The following is a 14,656-nucleotide window of genomic DNA, read 5'->3' on the forward strand; positions in this document are numbered from 1 at the left end:
TTTCCCCACGGTGTGTGTTCCTAAACATAAACGAAATACTTAAGCACAGAACTCAACCGTCTCTGTAAAATAACATGAATCAATCAAGAAACCCAAACACAGTTCAAGATACCACTCATTATCTTAAATAAATTGGTGTCCATTCAAATTGTAAACAAATTTGTTTAATCCTCCGGTGCTGGGTCGGTTAGGACATCGAGTACACTGAACAAACATAGGTGCGGCCCGCAGTCACATTTCATCAAAGTTACTCTAATGAGATGCACCGTAAAACAATTGGATACATCATCAACAGACATAAAAGGTATTCTTCTTAAATTCGCGACAAAGCTTACAATTGCCCTAATTAATGTACACTCGCATCCTGTAAGTCGCAGCCAAGAGTCCAAAACTCTGGAACCCCGCATTAGAGTCAAAGTCGTCTAAAGCGGGTGAATTTTTAATGGCATGGGCTCAAACAAACAGTGGATTATGTTGCGTTAAGTGAAATGAGGGTTTAATCACTAGAGTTTTTTTACGTTTGCACAGCCAAGCTATTAGTTAAGTATGTTTTGTTTAGAGGAACTAAAAACAATTGTTGATACAACGTTTTTCTTTACGAGTTACCCCTGACGAAGGCCGAACGGCCGAAATGCATTGGGTTAAATACATAATTACGAAACGTGGGAATCCGACATGCTGCGGAATTATACATGCATTTGCACATTGGGGTTATCATGTTTCACATATTCTACTAAATGGACAATAACATTTCTAATGAAGATGAAAGCGGATTAAGAATTATTACTTCTGATTTACGATGATTTTTATCATTCAGCAACGTGGTGGTTGCCTCCTGGGACTGATATATTCAATATCAGCTAGTTCAACAGACGTTTTCATAGTACTCTAGGACATGGCACTTACCAGGAGAGCACCCCTAAATGCTTACATTTTAGTACCTTTGATGAAATGTGAGTGCGGGTCACTCCTATATTTGTTTAGTAATCTCTAAAACCCCCATGGGCATACAGAGGATTCTCAATCAATTTGTCCTTTTCTGCAAGGAAAGGGGTCTCGAGATTAATTCACAAAAGACGAAGTCCATGGTCTTTAACCCAGGAAAATGTACCCGACCAAATCCATGCCTGGATGGCACACCTTTAGAAAGGGCACCAGTTTTTGAGCACCTTGGCTTAACGATCACCGACAAAATGGACTGGGGTGCACAAATTAAGAAATCCAGTCTGAAACTAGCCCAGACAACGGAGGGTTTGGCCAAAGTATTCCGAAACTCTGGCCACAAACCAGTTGGCCCAGTATTGGAAATATATAATACCCAGGCTAGAGCAGCATCTGTTTACGGAGGGGATTTTTGGGGGTACGGCAACTCTATCAGTCTTACTCAGGCTGAAAATTCTTTTGTAAGACGACTATTCAGTCTCCCCGTAGTTTTCCCCATGCTCCACTCAGATTAGATTTTGGGGTCAGACCAATCGTAGAGGTTATTGCCCTTAGACCCCTTCTATTCTGGTGCCGTCTTTGGGCCACCCAAGAACTGGCTAGCTTTAGAGAAGAACTAACGGAGGTGATCAGTCTACCCGGTGCAGGAAAAATGCCATGGTTATCTTACATACGAAACATGCTTGTATCCATGGGAGTGGGTCATATGTGGTCTAGTTCAGAAACAAGCTGCCCTACTGTGTCAAAGAAGATGTTAAAGGATCTCTACTGGGTCCATAAGTTGACCTTGATACGGGGGCGTTGCACAACTGGCAGACTCACTATAGCTGCTGCTCCTGAGTTTCAAAAAGAGAAGGGAAATCCAGAGTGAAAATAACTCTCTTTAAAGGGTTTCCCTCCCCTACAACGCTCCCCTGGCATGATGGCATGCCGTATCTTCTCCACTAGTGACAAGTGAGCAGCTCACACTTGTGAGAAGTGAGCAGTGTGCGCAGCGCACACTAGTGAGAAGTGAGCAGTGTGAGCAGCTCAAACTAGTGAGAAGTGAGCAGTATGAGCAGCTCACACTAGTGAGAAGTGAGCAGTGTGTGCAGCGCACACTAGTGGGAAGTGTGAGCAGGGCACACTAGTGAGAAGTGAGCAGCGCACACTAGTGAAAAGTGAGCAGTATGAGCAGCTCACACTAGTGAGAAGTGAGCACTGTGAGCAACACACACTAGTGAGAAGTGAGCAGTGTGAGCAACTCACACTAGTGAGAAGTGAGCAGTGTGAGCAGCGCACACTAGTGAGAAGTGAGCAGTGTGTGCAGCACACACTAGTGAGAAGTGAGCAGTGTATGCAGCGCACAATAGTGAGAGGTGAGCAGTGTGCGCAGCGCACACTAGTTAGAAGTGTTAGCAGGGCACACTAGTGAGAAGTGAGCAGTGTGAGCAGCGCACACTAGTGAGAAGTGATCAGTGCGAGCAGTTCACACTAGTGAGAAGTGATCAGTGTGAGCAGCGCACACGAGTGAGAAGTGAGCAGTGTGAGAAGCTCACACTACTGAGAAGTGAGCAGTGTGAGCAGCTCACACTAGTGAGAAGTGAGCAGTGTGAGCAGCGCACACTAGTGAGAAGTGAGCAGTGTGAGCAGCTCACACTAGTGAGAAGTGAGCAGTGTGAGCAGTGCACACTAGTGAGAAGTGTGAGCAGGGCACACTAGTGAGAAGTGAGCAGTGTGAGCAGCGCACACTAGTGAGAAGTGAGCAGTGCGCGCAGCACACGCTCAAGAGAAGTGTGAGCAGGGCACACTAGTGAGAGGTGAGCAGTGTGCGCAGCGCACACTAGTTAGAAGTGTGAGCAGGGCACACTAGTGAGAAGTGAGCAATGTGCGCAGCGCACACTAGTGAGAAGTGAGCAGTGTGAGCAGCTCACACTAGTGAGAAGTGATCAGTGTGAGCAGCTCACACTAGTGAGAAGTGTGCAGTGTGCTCAGCACACATCGATGGGCCTGCTGTCACTGCAGTCCGGAAAAAAATGGACCGTTTGTGCCAGGGCACAAAACAGAGCCCGATAGAGACCCGTTTCGAAGCCCCCTTTTAAAAAACTGCCGGTGAGACCCGGCCCACTTAAAGCCCTGCCTCTCCGTTCATATTATCCCATCAGACTTGCTGGCCACACAAAGATCTCTGCAGCTCCATGAGATATATTAAAACGCAGACTTTGTGCCCATTTATGCCACAACAGACTTACCGTTACATTAATCTTTTGCCCATTTTTCTGTGCAGAGTTAAAAAAAAATATATATATATATATCTGTCAAACTACTTTTCATGACCCCGCCCCTCGTGACCCCACCCTTTTTTGTTGACACGCAACGACCCCCTATTTATGGGTTCACGGACTAAATTTGTTCCAAAACAACCCTGCGTCTACATGTGAACTGGTTATATGTATATTAACGGTGGTGCTGTGTAGCGCCTCCGTGAGGTGGGCCACCGGTAGCCCCGCAGCGCTAGCGGCTGGTGCTGGGGTCGCGACTCGCGGGGCGGTGCCGGGGTACGCAGGGTCCTTTCTGCAGTAGATCGATGCCGCCCACCGGGCAACCCCGCCCTCCAGCGCCTGGCAGTGGCAAAACGAAACTTGAGGGGGCCCCCTTGCAAAGTACATGGAGGGGGGGCCCCATGCTCTGGACCCATTCAGGAGCTCTCAGGCCAGGGGCCAGCCACTCATGCACAGTGCTGGAACGGGCCCTCTGGAGCTTACCACCCCCCACCAATGGGTGTGCGGGGGCTATTGTTATGTCACTGATGAGAGGATAGGTGAATGAGTGGATCTGGTAGCTCAGTGGACTAATGCGTCAACTATAGGGGCTTGTTTTTGACCTCATAGTCACAGATTCAAATCCCGGCGGGTCCACTCAGACTTTCATCCTTCTGGGGTCGATAAAATGAATACCGATTCAATTAAAAAAAACTTTATTTCGGACAAAATGTCCTAAAAAGTACATATGAATAAATAAAACAATACAATTGTACATACAATTTCAAATTATGAAAATCATCGAATCATTGAGTCATAGTATTAGGACAGAGGTAATATGGTTTTTGTTGGAGAGTTCATGGAACAATAAATATATAAATTAACCTTAAAAGTACATTCTTCAATAAAAATAGGAATAAAAAATCCTATATTTAAAACTAATACGTAAAAAATCAGTTAAAACATACAATTCTAGCATAAATTTGCACAATCAATTTACATTTTGGGATCTCAGAAGGGCCCTTCTAGTGCACCAAGCCGAAAATAAAAAGCCAGCAACCGAATAAACTATTGGGATACCAGTATCGGATTTCAATATCCTAAATGCTTCTAGGCAAGACCTGGAGCCAAGATTCCTGTAGATCTGTACCAACCAACGACTTCTTGCCTTCTGGTATCCAACACAACAAAAGAAAACATGCAGTTCTGTTTCCACAGGATGATCACACATGGGGCAATGGCTCGGATTTTGTTTACTCCATTTAGATGCAAAACAACGAAGTGGGAGTACCCTGTGTCTGAATTGTAAAAAAAGCTTCCTGGCTGCAGGTGGAGTAATAAGATCAATTGCTGGTTCAAAGCAGGAAAGTGATTTAATTTCTAAAAAGGCACTGGTATATTTCCCAACCCCGGGGGAGTTATTGAGTTGTGCTAATCTGTACTCTCTATAGCAAGCCTTCATTTGGCCCTTTGATATTAATAGACAAGCAGACTCGGGATAATGCCAACAATCTCCCAGACCCAGGCTAGATAGGAGGAGTCTTATATGGTCAAACCATGGAATTTTCAGAGAACCACAAGACCTTAATACCTCTGTAAGCTCCTCCCTGTATGATGTAAGCTCGGGGGTTGTCCACAAACGACGCCAATACATGATAGGTTTAAGTTCTACAACTTCATCTATTGGGGTTATGCCTGTATCCAGGCGTAAGGGGACCAGAGGTGTGCTACGGGGTAATCTAAATAATTGTCTTAAAAATTGGTTCTCCACCTGCAGTAATTTTAACGAATTTAGGTGACCCCATAATTCTGCACCATACAATGCTCCACCCCTTGCCTGCGCCCTATAAATTTCCAGAGCTGGGCTAACATTTCTTTTGCTAGAATTATTAAAAACCTTCATAATCCCTCCTGAGGATTGTGCTAATTTTAAGGTAGATTTTGCGGTATGGACCCCCCAATCCATAGACTCAGTAATTGTTAGTCCTAGATACACAAAAGAAGACACCCTTTCAAGAGGTTTACAATTTAGGCATGGATTGGGACGTGTACTTTTTGGGCAATTGAATGCCATAAATTTAGTTTTTTGAAGATTTATTTCGAGACCACGATCCCTACAAAATTCTTCAAACGTATCCAAAACCTTTTGTATCCCCATGACTGATTTAACAACCAAAAGGGTGTCGTCGGCAAACATCATGGCCGAGATTCTGCGAGTAGCTAGTTTGGGGGCATCTAGATCTTTTGCTGCTAGAAGAATGTCAATTAGGCCATTAATGTAGAGGCTAAACAGGGTGGGTGCGAGAACGCAACCCTGTCTAACTCCACAATTTATTGGAAAAGGGTCAGTAAGGTTGCCATCCTTCCCAAACCTAATTTGAGCATAATTGCATTCGTGTAAACGTTTAAAAAGATGTATTAAATAAACAGGAACCCCCATCCCGGCCAAAACAGACCATAGTTTCTCTCTCGGGACCAAGTCAAATGCTGATCTAAGATCAACAAATACTAAAAAGAGACTACCTCCCTGTAAACGGACAGTCTTCCAGTATAATAATTGGAGTCTTAGGACTTGGTCCAGGGTTGATAATTTTTCTCTGAAATCAGCCTGGAAGATAGACAAGATATTCCTCTCCTCCATCCATGACTGTAGTCTAAGGAGGAGGACTCTCGCAAAAAAATTTTGGGGAATATCAATCAAACTTATAGGTCTGTAATTGGTCGGGAGAAGTTGGGAACCCTTTTTAAAAATCAGAATAATTTCCGCACCTAACCAACTTTTTGGAATCTTCATGCCTTGGATAATTGAGTTAAAAAGCATCCACAAGTAAGGAGCCCAGATATCAGGTTCACTTTTAAATAAATCCCGGGCATCTTGTCTAACCCTGGGGCTTTTCCTGGTGCTATGCTAGCTAAAGCAGTATTGATTTCCTTTATAGAGATGATTAAAGACAAATCATCTTCAAATAAAGGATCCAAATCTTCGCTATTTGTTGCACCAGGAGTTAGTGGAACAAGCCCGTGGGCTTGGGCTACTTCAGGTTCCTTAGCATACAGGGATTCAAAGTGGGTCCGCCAAGTTTGTTCATCCAGATTGGGTTCGACCACACTGCGAAGAATAGTTGAACCTGAATTAACTATTCCCCAAAAGGTCCTCATATCTCTATCACCCAGTGCAATTTTCTTAGTTGCCCAATTTTCCACTTCCCGATTTTGTTTGGATTTATTTGTAACAGATTTATAATTTGCTCTTGCCATCCTTATTGTAAGGTGATCACGGTTTTTAATGGCTGTTACCAATTCCTTTTTTGCTTTACGACACAAACTGTCATACCAGGGATGGATGGGCTGTTTATCTTTTTTGCATTTTTTTGTTGGGAAAAAGAAATCATAAGTAATTTTACCCAGTTCTTCAAAATTTGATTGGACCAAGTGGATATTTGGGCTCTCCTTGATCATATTAGATAAGTTGGATGCATCTATAAGAACCGGAAGCAAGGCATCATATAAAGTGGCCATTTTTGTTTCAGAATCAATAAAATTAGACCATTTCACTCTCTTTCTGCAATAGGAGACCACAAGCCTAGGATCAAGAGGGTTGCTTGTGTCAGACGGAGTCCCTGTATTTAGTGCTTTGAGTTCCAGCATAAGGGCGGAATGGTCACTATCAATACGGGGAATTATCTTAAAGTCCACCATCATATCCCAAAAATATGAATTCATCAAAATGTAATCTAATATGGACCCTCTATTCTTACTATAGAATGTGTGGTTGTTTGATGTAACAGATGATGCTCTCCCGTTACAGGCACGAAAGCTGTGCCTCATGGTGATGCAACTCATCTGGATCACCAAGGGGGACCAAATTTTAACTTTGGGGCAACCTGACTCTGGAATTTTTAAAAACTGGTCCTCATCATACAGACTGTCCAGTGGTAGACCTTCCAATGGTTCATATTGACAGTTAAAATCTCCACCTAATATAATCAACTGGTTATTGTCAATGGTACCAAGGAAGATAGTTAATTCTTCCAAGGTAATAGATTCAATACCTTTTGGACATGGGCGTGAATATACATTTATTAGGACAACTGGGGGCCTAGATGGGAACTGTAACCTGACGCATAGTATATCTTTGGAGCCTGTATCAATTTGGGAAACTGAGCACCCCAGATGCAAGCATACCCAAATAATAAGACCCCCAGAGGGTCTGCCTTTTCCACTCGAGGATGCCAAGATGTGAAAACTAGCATATCCCGATTTAAGAACCTCTTTTTTTGCCCAGGTTTCTTGGAACATACATATTTCAAAACCATCAATAAACGTACCCCACTCAGTTTCATCAAGTTTACTGTTCATACCTGCTACGTTCCAAGATAAGACCCTAGTAATTTCATTTATAGAGGGGTTCTCATAGAGTGGAATGTTTGGGTTGTTATGTGGGGGCACATTTGGTGGGTCAATGCTTGCAATAGAATTACAAGCGGGGTGGCTCAAATGGACTGTGGAATCTGTGGGAGCACAACACAGACTAGAAGGACTTCTATTACTAATACCAATCTGGTTGGTTCCGACTGATTCCTCCATAGTCATAGGGATCATCCCATTGAACTTATCCTGGAGCTCAACATCAGAGGTAATAGTATCAGTTCCCACTTCAGTAGCATTGTCAAAGACCCCAAGTCAGTCCACACCTTCAAGTGCACTATACCTGTTACTGGTGGGGATATTAAAAATTGGATAGTTATAAGACGAATAAGCCGTCATTGGAGGCGCCATCTTTATAAAAGGTCCTCTCCTTTTCCACTGGGGAAAATGATTTTGGTAGAGAGGCCTAAACGGGGGATAAAAATGTCCTAGGGGAAGTAGAATAATTGACCCCCTATTTTTTCCATACTCTGTCGCTAAAATATGCTCAATGATACAAGGGTTTCTAAAATTGATTAATACACAGTCCCCTTAAATATCTTTTTGATGTTTACCAATCCAACCTACCCTTCTTGTGGTCAAAATCTCATGGGTGTATTCATAGCTAAAGTCACTGTGATTAACAAGCCAGTGAATAGTTTTGTGTTTTAGCTCTTCATGGGATTCACGTATACCCTCCCTTAGGGCAGGGGTTCCTGCTAAGATCAAAACATAGGGTGCAGATTCTGGTGGTAGGTTGATAGTTGGGAGGCCCTGTGCTTGCATATTTGGTACAAAATCGTTAAAATTCTGTTTAGGGAGAGTTTCAACCAGCCCCCGTCTGCATGGAGCCTCTAGTGGTACTATCGGTCGAGCCTGGGGCATAGATTGAGTAGGGGCCACATTAGCATCAGAACTCACCCTGTCAGCAGCAATTGTTCCCTGTGAGATCACAGAGGACGGGGCCTTAGATATAGTAATCAGCCCTGATTGCTTATTACTCCCATGAGCCCTGGCATTTGCCATATTCCTTTCTTTATTTGTAATGGAGGGCATTTCTTTATTTTGTATCCGTATATTCCATGCTGATGACAAGCTATCCAACTTTGCTAATACAGGGGTTAATTCTTCTTTAATGATGAGTCTTATCTGTGATTGCAGATTCGTCATCAATACAGTAACCCACTCCGGTTGGACATTTAAATTTACATCATCCCCCTCAGTGGGCTTACCCTGGTTCCCCTTCTCCAGAGAGAGGGCCTGTCCCTTTGTTTTTTTTGTTAGGGGTGGTTTCGTAGTGTGTTTAATTTTTTCTTTACATTTACGACCGGGACAGCGGGATGTCCCCACTCGTGGCCAATCAATAGGTTCTATAGCCTCATTTACAGGATTTTCTTTAGGAGGCTCGATTTCTGTTGATCGTGAAGTGTTTAGAGATTCAGAGACTTGAATAATCTCTTCTAAATTAGGAGTAATAGAAAGGCACCTTTCAGTGCGTTCAATTTCTGTAGCCACTACACCCAAGGCTTTCTCCAGCATTCTATCTATGGATGTGGGTTTGGACATGTTCATTGCAGGAGTAGAATCGCGTTGTCGCACGATACAGGCCCGTTTCCCCATCCTTAGGACAAATCACAACACACTTCAAATTGCTTCAACCCAATCTCAAACAGTTGCATAAGCACAATAGAAGTTCAGAACAGTTTTTTTGTAGTCCACACAGGGGATTAGGCACAGAATGAAACTGTCGGAGGGTAGTAAGCGTGGGCCCAACTACACGCACTGTCACATGCACAAGATACTCACGAACCACGGATGACAGAGATGTGGCCCAGCCCTGCCTCCTCCTGCCCCTGACGGCCACAGACGGCCCGCCCTCTGCCCGGGCTCAGCCCGGCACCGCCCGCGCGCGTCCCGCGAGGCGGGGGGAGCCTGGATTGAAGTAGCGCCTCCGGGGGCCCTTTCCGCCGGATGTGGGCGGGTCGGAGAATGGATGCTGGGGGCTGTAGTCCACCTCTACAGCGGCCTCGGAGTGACAAGAGGCGGCGAGGGAGACTACCAGCGGCAGTTCAGGGAGGTAAGAGGGACTCTGCCCCCCGAGCCAGAAGCCAAATGGAGACTGCTGCGTGGCGTGGCGCTGTGTGGCAATTTGGGCTGAGGTTCTGGTTCCGTCCCCCCGCTCCACCGGGGGAGCCTGGATTGAAGTAGCGCCTCCGGGCGCCCTTTCAGCCGGATGTGGGCGGGTCGGAGAATGGCTGCTGGGGGCTGTAGTCCACCTCTACAGCGGCCTCGGAGTGACAAGAGGCGGCGAGGGAGACTACCAGCGGCAGTTCAGGGAGGTAAGAGGGACTCTGCCCCCCGAGCCAGAAGCCAAATGGAGACTGCTGCGTGGCGTGGCGCTGTGTGGCAATTTGGGCTGAGGTTCTGGTTCCGTCCCCCCATTGAGTTGGGTGACAATAAACATCTTTTATTCAATGCCAAGATACCCTTGTGCACGAACGTGTGCGTTACAAATACATATGTATATGAGACGATAAGTAAGTCAGAGGATAGATACATGGGTGGATGAAAGGATGACAGAGTAAAGGGAAATTTTAGAGGATGGATGGATGACAGAGTAAATGGAAATCTGAGGAAGGATGAAAAGATGGTAGAGTAAATGAAAATCTTAGAGGATGGATGAATGGATGGATAAAATGGCCAATGGATGGAATGGTGAACAATTGAAAGTTTGGTGAAATAATGAATGGATGACAGAATGTAAAGGTGAAATGATTGATAGCAGAAGGTGGATGGGAGGGTGAAAGGATGAATGAATAGATGCTCGGATGGAAGAGACAGAGGAGCACTTCTAGGGTGTTTTGGACTCACTTGCTTCACTTGCTTGGTGGCATCAGAGCTTTGGTGCGAAGTGGTAGGATATTCTAATTTTCTGGCTAATCCATTACACACAGGCATGTCTCTCACTCTGCAGTCACCCAGCCCCTTCTCTTCCCATGCATTCAGACAGACGTGCCTCTCACCCTGCATTCACACAGTCACATACTCCTCCTGAACTCACATGACTCACCCTCTACTTAAGCGAGCACACCTCCCACTTTGCACTCACATGGGCACATCACTCTCCCAGTACTCACACAGCCACACCACTCACCCTGCACACGCATTTGACATCACTCACTCTCTGCTCACATAGGCACCCCTCTCACTCTGTACTCACATGGGTAGACCGCTGCTCACTCTCAAAGGCACATCCTTCCTTTGGGAACATCCTCCCCCATGCACTCACCAAGGTTTATCTCTCATCAAGCATTTACAAGGGCTCAAATATCCCCCTGCATTCTCCTTGGCACCCATGCATTTACAAGAGCTCAGATCTAACCATGCACTCACATAGGCTCACTTCTCGCCATACACTGTCGCACACTCACCCTTCGCCATGTACTATCATAGGTACGCCTCTCACCCTTCCTCCACACAGACTCCTCTCTCACACAGACATACCACTCACCCTGCAAGAACATCAGCTCACGTCTCAACCGGCACTCACAGAGGCACACCCTGCATTCGCAAGGTCTGAAGTGCATTCACAGAGGCCCCCCTTTCACACTGCATTCACACGGCTCAGCTGTCACTCTGCACTCACATAGGCTCAAACTGCACTAGGAGCTCGGACAGGTACATCATGCACCCTCCGCTCAGAGGGGCTGATGCGAAACAAACGCACGGAAACAAAATACTTGCTGACAGACATACATAACGCTCAACCTTCGCTATAAGGAGAGTTCTTGCTTGCTCTTCGATGTAATGAGTCCAATGGCAGTGTTGCTAAGTCTTTAAATAAAAGTAAATGCAGACGTCCACCTCATCTTCAAAGGTGTGAGGGTAGGGCGTGTTCTCTGCTGTGCATCGTTGACATACTTAGTGCTACTCGTGACTGGGCCACACCTGGGACCCAATCTACCCCCCCCCCCCTTCATAGAGTTAAGCCCCACGCTGGTCTGTCTAGTATTTAGTGCTTCGGTTTTGGAATCCAAACCCCACTAGTCTGTTTTCAGTGCTGTCAGCCTTCATTTGGGGCGCCTCCACAGACCCGCCATGGCTTCTCCACCCATCTAATATTCCCACCATGACCCCCCCGCCCCCCACTCAATTTATCACAGACCTCCAGATGTTTTTTTTACAGATATTAAGAATCTCTTGTTTGTTATTTTTTCCTAGCAGGTTCCCAGATCTCTTCCTGAGGCTGCTGTCTCTCAAAGGAGTCTCCATCAAGAGCGAGACCATAATCTTGTTCCCAGGTATGTTTCTGCCCAATCCCACTCGTGGCATGAGAAGGGTCTCTTTCATCTCGCAGTTCCCCCAATCCACCACACCTACCCCACTGCCCAACTGGGTGGCACCTCTTCTCCGGTAGGAAGAGCAGTAACTCGCATTTCCTCATAGGTCCCACCACCTCAAGAAAATGATCCCTTCTGCGCCAAGAGCTGGTTCACAAGCCTCTATTTGCCACCAGGCTCCACTTTGCCCATGGCCCAACTGTTGCCATCTTGGAATCTCCTGTGGAGGACAGAGTGAGGGACCTACTTGTGCTGTCAGTCCCTTGGGGAAAGGAGTGATTCTGCGGACCAAGCTCTGAAAATCAGCATCCTCAGTACAGTGGGTCATGGAGACAAGCCCAGAGGGCCAATCAACGCGCCTTTTCACAAGCCCACTTTTCCATGACCCTTCTGTTTAATGCAGCTAATGGTTTTTTCAAAAGTGTCTTTTACTGACATCATGTATTGCCTGTTGGCATTCAGAACTCGCTATTTGAACCAAGGGGTTACAAGATGCAGGATACTTGGGAGAGTAACTAAAATCGATAGAGAAGCCATGGCTCTTGTTTACAGAGCGACCTGCAATAAAAGTCACAGCTGGGAATGGGGACGTAGTTTAGTAAGGGCCAGTGCTTAGTTTGAGCCAGTGGTTGCAGGTGATGCCCCGCACCGCTATTTTATTGGGAACCAAGAGTTATTTTTAGGCATCACACTTTCACCCAGAAGAAGAGCGAAAAAAATCGGCAGAGGAGGAAAAGAGGAAGTAAAAGATGTAAAAACAGAGGAAAAGGGAGAAAAGCATGGATAAATAAGAACCTGTATGAGACAGCAAAAGTGGAAGGGAGTGTCTGGTGGTGGATGAGGGAGGCAGGAGATCGAATTAAGTGCACAAACTTAGTGTTCGATAACACCGATCTTCGCCAGTGGCACAGGCAGCATTTGAGAAAAAGCTGCGGCGCCACCACTTAATACTTTACAAATTAAGCACCAGTAAGACTTTTGGCTCGAGAGCTCCCAATGGGTCCAATGAGGAGCCACTAGAAGCTAGTATTCCCACAAAGGCAAAGACGACCATTCGTTTAAAACCCCAACCAAAGCAGTTCATTCAAGCCTAGAAGCTTGCTTTGTCACTTGGAGGCCGCCCTGTACCAACAGCTTCTATTCTTGGTACCCTGGGTACCGTTTTCAGTCTTTCTTTACTTTTTGCAAAGTACCTTTTGAAAGTTGGCACCAAGCCCAGGGCATGTGATGACACAGGGGAGACATGCCGGAGAGCATGCAACATTCGAAAAAGTGGGGCCACGTTCATCCCAGTTCAATGCACCGCGCCGTCACCCAGTCATGTGCTCCTCACACATGTCTCAATCTGCACTCGCAGCCGCACCTCTCACAGCCTCCACTCACAGACACATCACTCAACTGGCACTCTCACCTGGCACTCGCACTTAGGCACCATGTTCCTGCACTGAAATTGAATTTCCCCTCTAAGGGACGAGGCGGGCGTGCAGAGGTAATGTTTAAACCAGGCCTCGAAAGGGCTGTCGAATCCTGCTGGTAGGACGACTTTAAAATACTCAGGCCCCAGCCGCTGCCAGCGGCCTAACAACACGTGAGAGGGCCCCCCTGCACGATGTGCTGAAGGGGGCCCTCACATCAGTAGTCTCTGAGGGGGGCCCCCTCCGGCATGGGTAAGCCTGGGGCCCCCCCGCACCGCGGGGGCTGCGGGGGCCTTTGTTACGCCCCTGGCGCCTGGCGCCTGGTGTCTCATGCCAGGCGTGAACAATAAAGCGCTTTACCCAGAATGTTTCATGTGCCAGTGCCAAGGCCAGGTGCGCGCTGCTGCCACCCGGAGGCCGCGGGAGGCAGCACGAGAGGCTATATAAAGCCCACCCTCCGACTTCACGCGCCGACACACCCACCCCACAGCAAAACATCCCGAAGAGAGCTCCTCCCGCGGACTCACGAGCGGAGCACACCCGGGCGCCAGGCAGACGACACACTGGAGTGACACACGGGCACTAGACATCTGACACGCGGGCACCAGACATCCCCCACACGGGCAATCCGCACAGCCATCACACGGGCAACAGACACCCGTCACACAGGCACTAGACATCTGACACGCGGGCACCAGACAGCCGACACACAGGCACCGCACCCGGCCGTGCTCCCGTCCCCTCCATCTCCGAAGAGATGCAGGCTGTGCTGGTCTGGCTCCTGGCTGCTGCCCTCCTGGTGGGCACAGGTAAGGTCTCCTGTCCTTAGCTGCCCTGTACTGCCCTGCGGGAGCCTTCATGGGGTCGTCTGAGGTGACGACACTTTCCATTGATTCCATGGAGCCTGAAATAGACTGTAGTTAAGCTATGACGTATGTGTTCTGTTCTGCCGTAGTGTATGATGTGTATCTGTACATATATGTGTGCATTGGTCGAAGTGGGTGGGATCCGAGGGGCACGTCGCGCCCATACAGCTTTCATTGAGTGTCTGCTGGAGTGTCAGGCAGGGGGGTCTCCTTGCTGTGAATCCCAGGGCGGGGCCGACGGCTAGACGAGCCGTCCTGCCCGGGTGCTGCTGACAGATGTGAATCTGTGCATATATCTTCATGCATTGGTCAAAGTGGGTGGGACCCGAGGGGCACGACGCGCCCATACAGCTTGCATTGAAGAGGGAGAGTGTCTGCTGGAGTCTCATTGCTGTGAATCCCAGGGCGGGGCCGACGGCTAGACGAGCCATCCTGCCCGGATGCTG

General features: G+C 47.2%; 1 protein-coding gene across 2 annotated transcripts in view; it reads left to right on the forward strand.

Moving 5' to 3' along the window:
- The first annotated feature begins 13,816 nt into the window (after positions 1-13,816).
- Positions 13,817-14,656, forward strand: part of LOC146830016 (lymphocyte antigen 6E-like) — a 196,332-nt gene continuing 195,492 nt past the window's right edge. The window contains exon 1 of one of the 2 annotated variants that reach the window (XM_085604012.1): positions 13,817-14,153. In XM_085604012.1, the coding sequence (XP_085460138.1) occupies positions 14,102-14,153 (52 nt within the window). In that variant the 5' untranslated portion in view covers positions 13,817-14,101. The remainder of the gene's footprint in view (positions 14,154-14,656) is intronic. The other variant, XR_014961125.1, reaches the window with a different exon arrangement.

The sequence above is a fragment of the Triturus cristatus genome, chromosome 5_1 (genome assembly GCF_964204655.1).
Source record: "Triturus cristatus chromosome 5_1, aTriCri1.1, whole genome shotgun sequence".
In the NCBI taxonomy this organism is placed as follows: Eukaryota; Metazoa; Chordata; class Amphibia; order Caudata; family Salamandridae; genus Triturus; species Triturus cristatus.